We start from the raw sequence: 18,024 nt of genomic DNA on the forward strand, positions 1-18,024 counted from the left end.
TTAATCTACTTTGGAATGGGAATGGACTCCTCTAGGTTACAATGGCTTTCAAACTTTTTTTTCACTGCTACCCGCTTTAAGAAATACACCAAGAATCAGGATACACATTCATACCCAAAACAAAAGTTTCAAAAAAAAAAAAAACCCACCCCAATACTTATTTGTTTTCTGTTTGTTCCATCCCATTTCATTGAAAATATGTTCATTGGGAGCTACTGATAAATAGATTTCAAAACCTACTATGGGTTAACCTACCAGTAGTTTAAAGGGCACTGTTCTAGGATCTAGGTCACAGGTGTTGGTCTTCTTGGCAACGGAAGGAATCACAGAACTGGATTCCTAAATGCAAGCCCAGAACCTCGCACTCAGCTTGGGTAGATTATTCCCATGTTCTTTCTTCTTCCTTTCCTTGGGACAGTAGAGTTTATTCGTTCCTCAATTATTCACAAATAGCTTTTGAATTCCTCAGGTGCGCTACCCATTTTTAAGTGCCAGTGGAAGAGAACAGATTTTGAAGAGCAAGAGGCCTGCCTGGATTCAAATCTCAACTCCACCATTTGCTGATCATCTTGGCTAAACCGTATCAGTCATCAAAGACTCAGTTTCCTCCTCTGTAAAATGGGAGTCATAATAGAGAAATCAATGAGCCAACACGTGTAAAGCATTTAGCACAGTGTCAGGCTCGTAGTAAGTCCTTAATACAGTGGTTCTCAAGGTGTGATCCCCAGACCAGCAGCACCAGCAGCACCAGCAGCACCGGAGAACTTGCTAGCAATGCAGTTCTCGGATCTCATCCTGGATTGACTAAATCAGAAAACCCAATGGTGGGGCCCCGCGATCTGTTTTAACAAGTCTTCCTGGTGATTGTGAAGCACGCTTAAGTTTGAGAACCACAGGCTTAATACATGGTAACCACTGACAGTCCCCGAGGCTGCAGAGATGAGCAGTGGGCAGGTCATGGAAGGATTAATAAACTAAAGTGAAGCACTCAAGAGCCGACAGCCCGCACAGGTGAGGGCTCTAACCTGTCTCAGTCCCGGCTCCTCCTCCCACCTCCCTCAGCACCTAGAGAGCTCGCTGATCCGTAAGATCCCTCCGGACAGTTACCACCCCAACCCGGGAGAGAGAAAACTGAAAGGGGCGGGAAGGAGAGCCGCGAGAGCGGCGCGCCTATTGGCTGTAGACCACGCCGCATAGCGGGGCGGAGCTGCGCGTGCGCACGGCCGAGGCGGGCCCCTGAGGGCGGTTGAAAAATGGCGACAGTCGCCGAGCTGAAGGCTGGTGAGTGCGAGTGGGAAGTTTGTCGGGTGAAAGGCGTCTGGCCTTCCTCCTGTGAAAAGGATGGAACGAAAGCAGGGCGCGCGGAACACAGAGACCGCCTTTTCGGGGGTCGTTCTGCGGCGTCAGGGCCCGCAGAGCGTCCGGCTGGTGTGGCGTCCGCTGCGCCGGGGCCCTGGGTGAGGGAAGCGGTCGCACAGGGGCAGTTTGGAAACCAGCTTTGAGCTGGCGGAGGAACTACATGGCCCACAGGTTCCTGAGAGGTCTGTAGTCCTGCACGTTGGGCCTCGCGCGTTTGTCGGACCCCGCTCGAGCCGAGGCTTTGGGCCGCAGCTTTCATTTAGGACTGATGATTACAATACCCACATCCATTATTGGGGTTAGATGCAACTCCTAAACCATTTGCTGACTTGTCTCACGGAATCCTTATAACAACCTGTGGGGTAGGTCCCGATCTCCATCGGGAAAACCTGGAGGTAGAAAGTTGCCTGGCCATTCTGTATTTTTCAACGAAGTTCCACAAAGGTGCGAGTCATTAAATGGGTAACGTTTTTGCACCTTTGGTTTTAACGCAGATAACCAGGCAAATAATAGTAATTATAGGTGACTGAGCCTTAAATGTCAGACACTGCCCAGCTCCTGTGTCACCTAATAGTCTATGTGACAACCTTAGGCCCATTTCATAGACTTGGAAATTGAGGTGCAGAGAGGTGAAATAGCTCGCCCAAGGTAACTAAGCTAGAAGGAGGCTGTGCGTGAGAACTTGGATATGCTGCACTTGAACTCCAGGTTTTAATCACCGGGTGATACTGCTACCTGATTAATAAAACCGGTTCCAGTGTTCAGGGACCTTGGGCTCTAAATCCGTAATTTTTAAAGATCTGGCAGAGAGGGGTTGAATTTCTTTGAGGATAGGATTCAGTAAGCATTGATACAAATGTGTATTTGGGGCACTGGGCTGGTGAACAGTCATAAAAAAGGCCTGCCTTTATCCACAAGAACAGATTTTTGAGGTGAATCTGAGCACCCTCCCTGCACGAAATACATAACACCTGTAATACTGCATCAGCTTCAGAGGATTTAAAGATACTTTGGGATATTAGGCCAGGTTAAGAACTTCTGTCTGAAGAATTTGTTACGGTACAGAGTTTTAAGCATAATTAAAGGAAGGACAAAATGGTATGGAACCGAAAAAGAAAATGTAACACGGGATTAGGAATGTCCTACACAGTTGCATCCCTCCCTACATGTATCCCTTTGTTTTTTCTGCATTCCCCAGTTCTGAATATGCTTTGTGTTCAGAGAAACTCGGTGAGAATATATTTCCCGCTCAAAGATCTTACATTGTATGGGCTTTTATCTCCCCCGCTTCGTGGGAGGTGGGGAGGGGCGGAGGGGCAGAGGGAGAAAAAGAATCTTGAGTAGGCTCCATGCCCACTCTGGAGCCCAGTGCAGGGCTGATCTTAACACCTTAAGATCATGACCTGAGCCAAAATCAGGAGTCAGTCCTTAGCCCACTGAGCCATCCAGGTGCCCCTGGGCTTTTACCTTATTAAAACATTTTCACGTTTTTCCACCTCACTTGGTTCTCCCTCTGAGAGGTAAAACTCATTATGTTGGAGAGGGCAGCTGAGGCATGAGCTGGTGATGAGACAGGATAGGCTTCCTAACTCCAGCTTCTTTCTCATTTCTCTGCTGAGTTTGAGGCTGTGCTGTGTGCAAATTCAAAGTAATAGGGACAGGATCCTGGCCAGTGAAAAAAAATCTCTTCCATCTAATTTCCAAAGATGGAGTTAGGAAACTGGGGTTTGGTTATGATCCCAAGAATATGAAAAGCCTGGACCTTCCTTTTATGGGCCTGTTACAAAGTCTGATTGGGTGATAACTGTACTTGCATACCTGCCAAAAAGGTTGAGGGGATGATTTAAGAACAAGGGGCAAGAAAGGTTAAAATTTAGTCTACATTATGTCTCTGTAATCAGATGACCCAGGTTTTTGTTGTTGTATCTTAAAGGGATTTTATGTTTATGCCTACATGGATAAGCTCCTTGGGCTCCGTTTATGAATTTTTTTTATTTTGGTGTGCTTACTTGGTGCCTTTGGCAGGGCACAATACAGTATTAATTTATGTAGCAATAGTATATAGTACTGTATTATAATGCTCCCAGCTAGTACTTATTGAGCTCTTACTATGTTCTAGGCACTGTGGGTGAGATGTGTTGATTGTCTGGGTTTGTTATTTAGCCATTAGGGGCAACGTGAAAAAAGAAGGTTCCAGACCACTGCAAGGAATGATGCCAATTCAGCTGTATCACCATCAGTGTCCATATTAGTATTTATAGTTAAATCTCATAATCACAACTAATATTACAATATGACCCTTGCTCATCAAGAAGTTAGATTACATTCAGCATATATATCCCTGATTCTTTAAGATGGCAGTGATAGAGCCACGTGTTACATTTCTATCTAGGCTTACAATTTCAAAATTCTACTGGTTTTTTTTAGGAAGTTACTCATAGGTGTCTTTAAAAAAACAAACAAAACCCAAAGAAACGTTTTTTTTGTTCAGAATGGGCCATTCCCCAAGGGTTCTGGGTATCAGAGGTTTTTATCAAAAGACAACAAATTCCTTCCTTTTATGAGATGTACTTGTTATCTTTAATCATCTTTCTAGACCAGAGGTTTTTAGTGACACAGAACCTGTCTGCAGTGATAAACGCTCTTGAAAATATAGGAGCCAGGGTAAATTTCAGGCCCCAGTAAGCCAAGTATAATTCTGCTGATTCTGCACTGTCTTTTCCTCCCTCACTGAAGATGCATGCCAGACTATAGCTTCCCACAGTGAGGATGCTAGAAAGAGAAACTTGAATTTGCTTAAATATATTAAAATAGCAAATCATTGCAACTTGAGAACTTTATTTTTTATTACAAACATGATGCTAATCGGATAACTTCCATTCAGCACATTGTTTAGATCAAAACAATGGCTATTAGGCCATTTACCTTTTAAACATGTTTCTTCAAAGTATGCCTAAGAATAACCAAATTTATTCTGCAATTGAAGCATTAATGTTTTATGTTTAACAGTTTTAAAGGACACGTTGGAGAAAAGGGGAGTATTAGGGCTTTTAAAAGCAAGGATCCGAGCTGAAGTTTTCAGTGCCCTAGATGATGAAAGTGAACCCCGACCACCATTGTCTCATGAAAATCTTCTAATTAATGAACTAATTCGGGAGTATCTGGAATTCAACAAATACAAGTACACAGCATCTGTCCTTATATCAGGTAAGAGGTTATTATTACTTGCCTGAAACAAAATCTGTTTTTTCCCTTCTCTCACTTCTCAGAAAATGTTTAGGCTGAAAATCTCATTCCATTATCACACAGTGTCATCCGAGTGACTGGGACATAAAAATCTCCTCAGCTCTTTCCATAGCTTTGAATGCGCTCTCATGGGGCTTATTGTATTGTAGAGGAGAATAATACCTAAACGCTTAAACTAAGTGCGTGCTTTGAAAAATCATCTGTATTTCCTGATACTGAGAATAAAAAATTGTTTACATTTTATCTTGTTTGCTGCCAGCTTTTTTCTATGTAGATGCTTTAAAAATACACACAGTTTCAGATGCTCAGTCAGTTAAGCGTCCGACTCTTGATCTCAGGGCTGTGGGTTTGAGCCCTGCTTTGGGCTCTGTGCTTGGCCTGGAACCTACTTAAAAAGGATTGGGAAGGTAAACTCCAAACTCATTGTAATGATAGGAAGGAGAGAAATGGTGTTGGGGGGAGGAGGTGAGCAGTTAAAGTTACATTTATCTCTCTTTTTTTTTTTTTTTAAGATTTTATTTATTTATTTGACAGAGATAGAGACAGCCAGCGAGAGAGGGAACACAAGCAGGGGGAGTGGGAGAGGAAGAAGCAGGCTCATAGCAGAGGAGCCTGATGTGGGGCTCGATCCCATAACGCCGGGATCACGCCCTGAGCCGAAGGCAGACGCTTAACCGCTGTGCCACCCAGGTGCCCCAGGGACATTTATCTCTTATATTTTATTTCTGAAGAAAAGTAAATAACTGAAAGGAATGCACATTAATCAAGATAGACTTTCCTCTGGGCTAGGGGGAGAAATTGGATGGGAAGGATTGCTTTGTTAAAGGTTTAATCTGTGCTTTAAGACTGTTTCATGCCTCATCCAAAAAAAAAGAGACCATGAAGTAGATTTTGGAAAAGAGAATGAATTCTTTGTGATGTTGGAACTTTTCCATTTAATAGATTTTTTATTAATATTCTGGATCTTTTATTTAATGTTAAGCACATACCTTAATTGAATAAAGACTGGTGATTTTTAGTGATTTAAGGATCTTCAGTATCAGCCTCCACTTTCCTCAGTTTGTTATAGATGGCGATGTAATACTATTAACACTCAGAAAAGAAGAAAATTATGAAAATGTAATGAATTAGGTCTTGAACCTGGGCTTCCCTAGAATGAAATGTAGTCACAGTAGTCAAGTTTCATGTTAAATGTCTTGGCTTTTTTAAAAAACTGAGGTATAATTAACAATACAATATACCTTTTTTTTTTAATATACAGTTGGATTTTACTAAATGCATACAGTTGTCTAACTACCACCTCAATTACAATCACTTAGAAAATATTTTTATCACCTCAAAACATTCTCTGTGCCCTGTTGTAGTCAACTTCTTCACCTACCCCAACCCCTAGCAACCACTGATCTGTTTTTTTCTGTACCTATCACTTGCCTTTTCCAGACTGTCATATAAATGAGCTCATTCAGAATGTAGCCTTTTGAGTCCGCTTCCTTTCACTTAGCATAATGCATTTCAGATTCAGCTGTGTTGGTTTTTTCCCTCTGAATAGCATTCCTTTGTATGGCTGTGCCGATTTATCTATTAGTTGATCGCCAGTTGTGTATAGTTTTTGGCAATTATCAGTCTGCCATAAACATTCACACATGAGTTTTTATGTGAAGGTAAGCTTTCATTTCTCTTGGGTAAAGTGCCGAGAGTGGGATTGCAGGCTGTGTGTGGTAAGTACATGCTTACCTTTATAAGAAACGGCTCAACTGTTTTCCAAAGTGGTTGACCATTTTGCTCTCCTACTAGTGAAGCAAAGTATGAGAGTATCCAGTTGCCTTGTATCCTTGCCAAAACTTCATATTTGGGTTAATTTTACTTTTAGAATAATTGCCACCAAATATTGTTACTGTCCTGTGTTTAATTTGTAAGCTTCTTCCAAAAAAGACTTCTGAAGTCCAGTATGCAGAAACATGTTCCCAACCAAAAATTGGGGGATTTAAAAAATTAATTTATGTTAAACTCTATTAAGTTATACATATAACAAAATGATATTTTGAAAATCATAAAATCCCATATAGTTGGATCTGCCTTGGTTGTGCCATCATCACTCTTCCAAAATCTGAAAAATCTGTATAACTGGTAAGTGGTTGAAATCATACGTGCTTTTTAGATGAATAAAGACTCATGATTTTTCCTCTAGAATCTGGTCAACCTGTAGTTCCATTGGACAGACAGTTTCTCATCCGTGAACTAAATGCATTTGAAGAATCAAAGGATAATACAATGTAAGAAGTTTTTTTTAAATAAAGTTTTTAAAAATAAAAACTTAGTAAGTTTTTAGATATTGTATTGGACTCATAATCACATAGTAGTGGTTTTATTTCATTTTAATTGAGCAGGTGTTTGTTTATTCGGTTCGAGTATGTGTCTAACACTGCACTAAATCCGAGGTGTGTAGCAATAAATGGGGCAAAGCCGCTGCTCTCTGGAGCTAAAAATCGCATGGTTTCAGAGGCCTGAGCATCTGTCTCACTAAGGGTCACTTTTCTGGGCTTCTGGATGCATTCCTTTTTTCTTCTGAGGCTTTGCTCTGTCGGTTGTTTTCTTCCTCATGATGAACTCTTCCTCCTGATTGTGTCCTTCACTTCTGCTTAGGAATACACTCAGATTTCCAGAAAAACCGGTCAACTCCTTTTTACCACTGAACTTAGTGAAAACCAACTGTCTGCTTTCATTTTGTTATTCTCCCTTCTTTTGCCTTCTCTGCATATTAAACTCTTCCTTCACCATTTATATTGAAACTATGCTCTTGAAAAGAAGGGTGACCACTTTCTATTAGTTTCTTAGTTCTATTCCTGCCTCAGAGTTGCTTAAACTTTTTCCAGAGGTTCCCTGAATGGCGCAAAAAAAAAAAAAAAAATTGTACTTAGGAGGCTCAAAGCAGCCCCCCGCCCTGAAATTTCTTTGAAGTCTTATGTTTTCCCTTTCTAAAAATTTCTTGAATTTTTTTCTTTCTGCTTCATGGTATAATTGTCTGTTTTACTATAAAAATGTTATAAATGACATACCATTTAAATTGAACTCTCTCACAAATCTTTGTACAATTAATGTTCCAGGGTCGTATGCCACCTTTATCCTGTACTTTGTCCCAAGTCCCTGGCACCAAGAGTGGGTGTGTATCTGTATTTGCAATTTGAGAAGCTCAGTTTTACTTAAATTTCTGTCACATTTTGTAATAGTGACTATTCTCCCTTAAAACACATTTTGTCATTTGTCTTTTATGAACCTTTACTGTCTAAGTTTTTCTGTCGCTAATAGTGTTCTTAGTTTCTTCATTGACTCCTTTAGGGTTCGTTTAAATCATGAGCACTCCCAGTTTTGTTCTTAACAAAACTTTTCTTCCTGTCCCCTTGCCCACTTTTCTATATATGTCTGAGTCTTTAATGATGCCTCCGTGCTTTAAATCTGACAGATCCCCTGAATTATGGACCCACATTTCTGCTGGGATCACAAACTCAGTGTGTCCAAAAATTAAATGTGTTCTTTTCACCTCCTTAAACTCCCCTTTGTAGGTTCCTCATATAGCCATTTGGGTCTTAACCTCAGAGTCCATGCACATTTGTGACTCCTTCCCCTCTCTCTACCAGTCAGTCACTCTGCGGGTTCCCTAGTCCTTCCCACTGCCCTGCACTGTTCAGAAGCCATCTGTCTGCTTCCTCTGTCTCGAGTCACTTTCTTTCCCAATTTACCTTCATACTGCCAACAGTTGGCTTTCTAAAAGACAGTTACTGTTTTGTTTAAAACGTTTCCATTGTAGGGCTGTCTGGGCAGGTTAGTTGGTTAAGCTTCTGACTCTTAATCTCAGCGCAGGTCTTGAGTTCAAGGCCCACGTCGGGCTCCACTTCCATAAAAACAAAAAAACCTCTCCATTGTAAAGTTTTCAGATTTTAAAAAGTAATACAGATTGAATAGTTGAAATTTGCTAAGAGAGTAGAATCTAAATGTTCTCTCACCCATGAAAGTAACACACACAAAAGTAAATGGGTGAGGTGATAGGTATGTTACTTAACTCAATGAGGGGAATTCCTTCGCGGTGTGTGTGCGTGTGTGTGTGTGTGTGTAGCAAATCATCATGTTGTACACTTTAAATACCTTACAATTTTATTTCTCAATTATACCTCAGTAAAGCTGGGGGGGAAAGTGATATAGAAAGTAAAGCAAATACTAGATATATGTGCTGGTGTGAACACAAAGTAGCTGTCTGTAAATACATTGATATTTTTCAGGAAAACGTAAGAATTTTTACACAAAGTAGGATAAAGTCTAGAATAGCCTTTGAGTTTGTGCCAAATTTGTGAAGAAAACTAGTTTTCAGAGTTTTTGTGTTTCATCATTGCAAATAAGATATGATAAGCCTGGACTTCAAAAAAAAGTTCTCTTTTTTTAACTTTTATTTAAAAAAATCTTAATATCCATAAATTTGTGGATTAAATATGCAAGCTATATATTTTCTAATAATATTTAAAAGTATCTGAATCTTAAAAATTTTAAATCTTAAAACTTCATTGATGTTATTTAAGAACAAAATTGTTTAAACTTAAAAATCTTGAATCAGCTCTTTGGGAAACATGAATTTAAAATTAAACGAAAGGATGGATCTTACATTATTGGATATAAGAGTCCCAATATAAGATATTTCTTTCTTAAGAGTTGAGGCATCTTACATATAGAAACTTACTTAACTGCTTTCCTCACGGGCTGAAGAGGTTGGCATGCAAGCAGTTAGTTATTGCCGCATAACTGAGTGCCCCAGAATTTGGTGGCTTGAAACAACAATCATTTATTATCTGTGGTTGGTCAGGAATCTCGGGGTGGTTCTGGTGCTCTGCATTTCTCAGGAGATTCCAGTTACGAAGTAGCCTGGGAGGTCCTCATCTGAAGGCTCGGCTGGGACTGCAGGATCCCCTTCTGTGTGGCTTGCTCACATGGCTGCTTGCACGAGGCCCCCATTCCTTCCATGGATACCTTTCCCTGGGACAGCTCGAGTGTCCCCATGACATGGCATCTGACTTCCCACAGAGAGAGTGGCCCAAAGAAAAGGCATGGAGGCAGCCACCGTACACAGTGCTTTATGACCTAGTCTTGGAAGTTGCACAGTGCTGTCACTGAATACCTTATTTGGTTCATAGAAGTGACTTGAGCCCACACCCCAGGGGAGGGCAGTTGGGCTCCACTTTTTGAAGGGAAAGGATTGTCATACTTTAAACTATCTCATCAACTATTAAATAGATAGCTTGAAAAAAATCAGTGAAATTGTATGTTCAGTGATGAGATTGGAAACAAAACCATTTCTGTTGTACCTCTCTTCATTTGTCAGCAAGTAGCTTCCTTTTGTGCTGGAGTACTAATAGAAATCACCAGGCAGAATATTGTCATGAAAAGAATATAGGACTTGAAGTTCAAGTAGAAAGTTTGTTTACTTACTGAGGAATCTCCAGAAACTCTTCCCTGAGCTGTGGTGGTCTCATTTATAAACTGGGATGATGATTAGGACATCCACAAGGCGAGGATAAAATGGAGTGAGGTTAGAGTGTTTTGTAAACTGTAAAAATAGCTTTTTTTTTTTAACCTGCCCTCCCTCCCTAAAAATAGCTTATAAAATGTTAGTTCTTACTCAATTCCTGAATAGCTAACATTTATATACTATTTAATATGTGCCAGGCACAGTTCTAAACACTTGATATTTATTAACTCATTTAGTCCTCAGCAACCCTAGGAGGTAAGGGCTACACTCTTTGTCATTTATAGAGGAAGAAACATGTATCAGGCTGGGGACATTAAGAATCTTGTTGAGGTCATGTGGGGAAGTCAGAATTTGAACCCAGGCAGTCTGGCTTTTGGGACATACTTTAGGCAAGGATTTATTCACCCAGTAAGTGTTTACTAAATACCTCTTGTATATCAGATGGGGCTAGGCAATGAGAAATCTCAAGCTGGACTTGAAAGTTGAAAGGCAGAATTCCTGTGGCTTGATGGATTGACATTGTATTTCAGTTTAGTTGATGTTTAAGTTGTTAACATGGGTTTTTAATTGTCTTTCGAGTTAAATGGTACTATTAAATTTAAAAAAGCATGAATAGTTTGTGATTTGGATAGTAACTGTGCCTCTCGTCTCTTTTAATTCTTTTAAGTCTGGAGAATTACCTGGCCGTTTTGGTGGTAGAGGCTACCTTAAAGAAGGGAGGTTTTAAGCTTTTCCTATATCTGCAATTTTAATTGATTTCGGTTTTCTTCCTGCTACAGACCTCTTTTATATGGAATTTTAGCTCATTTCTTGCATGGAACTAAGGATGACCTCCAAAATTCATTTCTGAGAGGGTCTTCACTTCAGCCTCCAAACCCAAATCTTGGCGGACAACCTAGCAGAAGAAAGGAAAGGGGTATGAATTTCCTGGGATTCATCATTTAGCTGTCAGCAAGTTGTTTTTTTTTTCCTTCTTCTTCTTCTTCTTTTTTTTTTTTTTTTAAGTAATCTCCATACCCAATATGGGGCTCAGACTCACAACCCCGAGATCAAGAGTCACATGCTCCACTGACTGAGCCAGCCAGGTGCCCCAAGCATTTTTTTTTTCTTAAATATTTTTCTCTCGGGGTTCCTGGGTGGCTCAGTCGGTTAAGCGCCTGCCTCCGGCTCAGGATCCCATGGGTTCTGGGGTTGAGCCCCGTGTGGGGCTCTCTGGTCAGCGGGGAGCCTGCTTCTCCCTCTCCTTTTGCCTGCCAGTCTGCTGTGCTCTTGCTTGCTCTCTCTCTCTCTCGCTCTCAAATAAATAAATAAAATCTTAAAAAAAATTTTTTTTTCCTCTCAGGAATTGTTTTTCCTGAGCTTTTGAGTCATAGTTTAATTCTACTTTAATCTAATATAGTTTGAGTCTGTGTTACTTATCCTCCAAAAAAAAAACGGTTTTTGGAAAGAGAATCTTGAGGGGATGGGGGGATGATTGGACAAAATTCTTAGATATTGTTTCTATGCCAAAGTATGGAAAAACCTGATTTTCACATAGATTTTTATCAAATCGTCACTTTTTTCCCCCTCCAAGATTGAAGAAAGGCAAGATTGCTGAATAAAGCTGGAGAAATCACAGGTGTCTATATCCTTTGCATTTTTAGGATACTGTTGGTGGAAGACTGTAGTTACCTACAGATAACAAATCCCTAGAAGAATAGTCTCTCTTTCTTTCAGAATGTTCACTCTTGAAGTGAGCTTTCAGTTGTTGTGATCACATCAGCAAAAGGATCTCAGTTTGATAATCTCAACTGAATGGTTTATATCTCCTTCTTTCCAACCTTGGTAGAGCTGATCTCTTTCTAAGAAGGACAGTCAGAGGTGGGGCTCAGGCAGCAGATTAGCAGAACAAATCTAAATCTTGGATGTTGAAATAAACTTCTAGGAAACATCTAAAATACAAATTGCCTTTCATAGTTTTCATAAACTGCTGTGAGCAGTATTGATCCCATTAAATATTTGCTGTGTCTCCTAAGATCTGAAAATGAAGTATTTGTGAAGCAAGGTGACCTCTTTTGTGGATGATTTCTGATTTCACTACAAGTTACTCATCTATGTATCTTAGAATGCTGAGCTGATGGACCATTGCAAAAGAAATCACCCCACCTCCTTACTTTACAGTTGAGAAAACCAGAACTGAGAGGTTAAGTGATTCTTCTAAAGTCTGCAGCTGATCATTTTTAGCAGAATGAGCGCCTCCGAGTGCCATTGCTGTATACTTTTCCACTTAAAGAATGTAAAGAAGTTTTCCTAGTTCCCTTTCCAGGGCTTTGTAAGGAACTGTCATTAGTGCTATTTGACAAGTACTTAAAAAGCAAAAAAAAAAAAACCACAAGTAGATGAGTAAATCTCTAAACATTCAAATAATACAACATAAAGTTCCCTTGACTCTCTTCCCTCTTGTCTCTCCCTAACTCCCCAGTCTCCCTCCCTTCCGTAGAAGGTCCCTGTTAGCAGCTTGGGAGGGGGAGATCTCCTTCTGGACTCATTTCTGCGCATGTAAATTTATATGTACAGCAGCTACTCAACGTGTTATCCTGAGATTTGCTTTGTTTTCCCTTGTCTTGTCAGTATGTGTAGAGCTACTTCGACCTCATTCTTAACTTTGTGTACTATTGCTCGTATTGCTAATCAGCCCTTACTGATGGACTTTTATGTTTTTAAGTTTTTGCTTTTACCGTATCGTAATGGAGAATTACTTATTTGTCCACACAAGTATTTCTCTAGATGCCTAGAAGTACAATTGCTGGTTCAAAGCATATGCATATTAAAAACATAGTAGATATTGTCTAATTCCCCTCTAAAAGGCTTTCCCTACCAAGAATATATGATAATACCAGTTTCTCTATTTAATTGCCACCAAGGGATATTGTACATGTGAACACTTTCTAACACAGCAAACCCATGACATGGGTACTTTCAGTCCCATAAGGAAAAATGACCTCTTGAGAAATCACTTTTCTGGCTTGAAAGCTTTTTATTTTTGTTTGTTTATTTTCAAGCGTACAATATAGAAATTCACTTTCATACAACACCCTGGTGCTCATCGCAAGTGCCCTCCTTAATCCCTGTTGCCTGGTAACCATCAGTGTGTTCTCTATAGAGTTAAGAGTGTCTTTTTGGTTTGTCTTTTTTCTTGCTTTGTTCATTTGTTTTGTTCCTTAAATTCCACATAAGAGTGACGTCGTTCGTGTTTGTCATTCTCTGACTTATTTCGTTTGGCATGATATGCTCTAGCTCCATCCATGTCTTTGCATGGCTTGTAAGCTTTTTACAAATCAATCTCATTCATGGCTGATGACTAATAAAAAGGTTACAAATAACAGAGTATTTCTTAACCCAGCTCTGTTCTTTCGAGATGTGGGTCACAGAATAGCTAGTGGTAGCTTTACACCGCAGAGGTGGGAGGGCTGGAGGGGTGGGGAAGAGAGAGAAAGAGAGAGGGAGAGAGAGAGGAGAGAGTGCACTAGTTGCTTTGGGGCATTCAGAGACGTCAGAGAATCCAGTTCAAGTCAGTAGAGCTTTGGGTGTGTGTTTTGTGGAAGCTCCATGGCAGGCTCGGTGAGGATGGCTGAACTAATAGAAGAACAGGGATTTTGCAAATTATTCTTCTTGACCATCAAAAATTTTCTTGATAATGATGAACTCTTTGTGTGATGATTTGTGAAGAATTCACAGCCACAAATGGCATTTTGTCCCAGTAACACACTTCAGCATTTACTTCAGTGTCTACTTTCTCAATTCTAGCTTACTGTTTAATAGAAACATGTTTTTTTGACAACGTGGAAAGGCTGTGAAAATATTAAAATATTATTATCCAGATTACAGTACCTAATCTCTACAGAAGCTCATCGAACTGAGATATGACACACTAACATGAAGTTGTCTTTCGTGTGAACGTAAGTCTGAAGCATGTCAACACGAAGCCCTTTTATCACGGCTCCCAAAGAGCTGGCAAAATGAACAGGGTTTATTGTGTCAACACACTTGCCTCTGGGACGGTAACCAGTTCGTTAGGGCTGCTGATGTCAGCGCTTGAGCTAGTGGAGCCACTGTAGGTCCTTGCTGTATTTTGTAACAGAAGATCACTAGCAGTGCAACTTTACTGCACATCTGTGAAGTGCATGAATCACATACCTCTTAGTAATGCTTTTCTAGAAAACCTGAACTGTCTGTGGCCTCAGGATATTGTTAATTTTGTTCTGTCCTGCAAAGCTGCCTAAAAATGAGGGAGATGGTGATCCGTGGTCCAGACTTACAGTCTCCAGTCTTTATGAGGATGATCAGCTGATGGGCTCTAGAAGGCCTGCGTGTAGAATCAGGTTGTCTTTAGAATTAGAACATCCAGGATGTGTTTTTGGTGCTAAAATTACGTGTTTCTAACAACTGTCTATATTTGTATTCTTTTTCTCCTGTCGTCAAAATCATAAAAACGGGTTTTTCCAGCATAAAACTGTCTAGGGAATATTTTCAGTTTCTCACAATTTCTCAGAATTTAGTCTTTGCCCTGCATTTTTGTTGCATTTGGCTATTAAATCTCTTCAGGTTCTTTTCATCCAGGGCACTTCTACCCTCTACCCCTTTCTCCCCATGACAAAAATTCAACAGAAGTGACTAGGACCACTTCTATCGCCAGAGCACAGGGTGTGGGCACAGGGGCTCTGGGTTCTTCTGAACTCTCATGGAGCTTTATTGTTGTGTCTTTGGTAAAAGAACAGTTTCTACAATTTCTTGAATATTTTCTGTTGTGGGTAGGAAAATGTAAACTCTGCTGGTTTTTTTCTTGCCACAAGAGGGTGCTGCTGAGAGGCATTTTTTTTTTTTTTTAATGTTATGTTCACCAGACAGTACATCATTAGTTTTTGATGTAGTGTTTCTATTTGAAGGTGGTATTTTTGAACTTTGGCATCCCTCAAAATGCTAACGAACACCCTGTCTGTTTTCTCAGATTCCATTCTTTACATACCATGTAAGAAAAGTGTGTAACTGCTCCTTACACATGGGTTTGCTCCACGGTGCTCTCTATTCCCCTAAAAACACTTGACAGTGAGTTTCTAGTACTAAATTTTTCTGATTTGTTCCATAATGTTTTTAAAATGGTGAGTTTATTTCATTGTCCTAAGCCACCTAAAGAACTCATACGATATGTAGTACATAACATCCAAAAATACACGTAGACCTGTCTGTACACTCCCTACTTTGACTTGGGGTATTATTGACTTTGGTTTCTGTTCATTTCAGATGACCACCTAAGAACGGAGAAGGGGAATAGTACTAACATAGAAGATCCTCTTGTTTCTCAAGCAGTGAAGAGATGACATTTCCATTCGGGGCATCTTTTTCTCTTAAAATTGTGTGTATTAAGTGACATATTTATTCTCCCAACATTACCAACATACATCACTAATACTTGTCCTTGTAGAAATTTGAGTTTCTGCAAAACATTTAGCCCCTCCTGTTTTACTACATTTGTGAATAAAAGCTAACTCTGTCATCTAGCTTACCAGATTTGACTCGAAAGAAAATACATTGTTTTTAGAAAGTATTTTAAAGGTTTTTAAATTTGTGAGAACTGGAAGGAATTTTTAGTACCCCGTATATTCTTAAAAAAAAAAAAAATTCAGGTCTTTATAGCCGTATGCTCTGCTCTTTAATAAGGTTACATTAATTAAATTTCCTTCAGGATGGAATTATGTGGATTTGTAGAAAAATCCATTTGTGTTTTAAAAAAACATTTAAAAAAAACATTAAAGCCAGAAAAAAAACGAATTCCTATGAAGTTTGGTTTTTTGTTTATGATTAGCAATTTTTCAGATAGCCGTTTATAATTTGGTTTAAATATCTGAATTACTATCTAAATTTGAACTTTTAAACTAGGTAACAATGTGCTTTTTCTTTCCTTAGACCATTTTGGTTTCTACTGGAAGATTTAATTAAAAGGTAGAGGGGGAAATAATTCTTTTAATTTTGCTGTAAGTAAAACAAAGAGTTTGTTTTATTATATAAAGAATGTGGAATAAGCATGAAGAGACAGGCTTTAGGAGACATACCAGAAAGCACCTTTTAAAAGATGGCATTGTTGAACCTCCATGTGGCCTTGGGTTGTGCAATCACAAGGTGAGCTCTGAAAGAGCCAGTCCCTACTTATCTGCACTCATTGCATGTCAATTTTGTATTCTTGGGATAGAAAAATGGTAAGAACTCTTCCTGTGCTATCTCTAAGTTGCTATTTTGATATTTACTGAGATATTTTTATAACATGGAATCTACAGACTTATGTCACTGACAGCTGTGATATTTAATAGCGCCTGATTGGCAGAAGTCATAAAGTCTTTTCAGACAAAACTGCACAGCTGCCCATATACCGACAACATTTAGCTGAATGTTTTCACAGGGCAACTGAGAAGGGCTCTAGGTGGCAAAATTGGCATTCTCTTCAGGATATTGATTCTTTGCTGTCTTTTGAAACTTTTGAGTTCATATTTGGTGTTGGTCAGTGTTCAGTCCTTGTAGATGAACTAAGAATTTTTATCTGAATGAAGAAAATTACTAAAATCCCCTTAAGCCATACTTTATAAGTCAGAGGATTTTGAGAGGCCCTATTGATGAGCTAGAGTTACAGATATGGGTGTAGAAGTACCACAAGGGCTCATTTCCATTTTTCAAATCAAATCTGTAGTATCTGATAACAATTATGAATTCCACTGTATCGTACGTGGGAATATAAATATCGGAATTACTCTCAGAGGACTTGGTTTACATCCAAGGATGTTGGCAATGGACGCTAAATTTACCTCAGGAATTACAATCATGCGGGACTAGATGATGAAAAAATGCTGGAGTTTATAATTTTGGTTACTGATAGAAAATCATCACAATAGAAGCTGAACAGAATTGTCACATGTAGTCTATAGTGTGTTTGTATGCATTATTCTGTAACTTGTTTGTGCCTAGGCAACTTTTATACTTTCGATGTATTACTTAATAAAAAACAATTAAGCAGCTCATCTTTGTGCAAAGGGTGTCCCTATGACTCTTCTGTCATCAAGAAGTGGGCACCAGGATGGGAAGAATGTTGGAGGTGGCTCCCCAGGCCTGCCTTCGGGATCTCCAGCGGCCTGGTTGTTGGAGGGAATAGAGTGAGGTGGAGGGAGGGGAACTTTTCCTGGTGTGTGTGCCCTTGGCATCAGCCACATCACCCTGCAACACTTAGTCTTCATCCAGGAGGCTGATGGTGTCAGTCTCTGGGGGGACAGTATTGTAACCTGGGGGGCCATTTAGGGGTTAGAAAAAGCATATTTTAGTAGTATGTTTTTATATTTGCAAAAGAGAAAACCACCTCTTTTCAAAACAGATTTTCATGATTTCCACGAAGGACCTTAGGTTGAAAATTCTGCTCTAGAAATTTTTATACTCAGGATTTTTGAACGGTGTCAATTAATTTATAAACCAGTCTTTGAAAAAGGTGCCTGGGCTGAGACTTAAAAAAAAAAAAAAAAACTGAGGGAAAGACAAGACAAATAAAAATACAGAGGACCCATTGAACTATTCTCATACTTCATAAACTAAATCAGTGTATCATTGCTGGTGGTTTTCATGGGGTTGTTGGGAGAAGTTCTCTTCCAGAAATAGGGAGAAGTTTTAGGAGAAGGTTTGGATTTACAGGATGGGAATTGGATGGGAATTGAGACTGAAGAGGAGTTTAGGAAAACTGGAGATATAAAACTCAGGCAGTCTAAAAACCCACAGGAGCAGAGGTGGCGTTTGAAGATGATAAATTAGCTTAGCATATGTTTGCACAGAGTAAACTGATAGCTTTATAATTATGTGCAGGAACGCAATTGTATGTGACTCACATGCCTGTATGA

The 18,024-nt window shown here is 39.5% G+C and overlaps 1 protein-coding gene across 2 annotated transcripts; it reads left to right on the forward strand.

The window, feature by feature from the left end:
- Positions 1-1,202: 1,202 nt before the first annotated feature.
- On the forward strand, positions 1,203-17,175 carry CEP20 (centrosomal protein 20). Of its 2 annotated transcripts, XM_019807757.2 has the most exons (5): positions 1,203-1,281; positions 4,369-4,566; positions 6,794-6,878; positions 10,897-11,033; positions 15,398-17,175. In XM_019807757.2, exons 1-5 carry the CDS (start codon positions 1,254-1,256, stop codon positions 15,472-15,474), a joined length of 525 nt encoding a protein of 174 aa, XP_019663316.1. In that variant the 5' UTR covers positions 1,203-1,253; the 3' UTR covers positions 15,475-17,175. The 2 variants fall into 2 exon arrangements, with proteins under 2 accessions (XP_019663316.1, XP_019663317.1); XM_019807758.2 differs by lacking the exons at positions 6,794-6,878; positions 10,897-11,033.
- The last annotated feature ends 849 nt before the right edge of the window (positions 17,176-18,024 follow it).

The sequence above is a fragment of the Ailuropoda melanoleuca genome, chromosome 10, assembly GCF_002007445.2.
Source record: "Ailuropoda melanoleuca isolate Jingjing chromosome 10, ASM200744v2, whole genome shotgun sequence".
Taxonomy (NCBI): domain Eukaryota; kingdom Metazoa; phylum Chordata; class Mammalia; order Carnivora; family Ursidae; genus Ailuropoda; species Ailuropoda melanoleuca.

Coding starts and splice junctions, on each gene's coding strand:
- CEP20 (XM_019807757.2), top strand. CDS start 1,254: ATGGCGACAGTCGCCGAGCTGAAGGCTG. Junction 4,567..6,793: donor AGCATCTGTCCTTATATCAG/GTAAGAGGTTAT, acceptor TTTTTCCTCTAG/AATCTGGTCAACCTGTAGTT. Junction 11,034..15,397: donor TAGCAGAAGAAAGGAAAGGG/GTATGAATTTCC, acceptor TGTTCATTTCAG/ATGACCACCTAAGAACGGAG.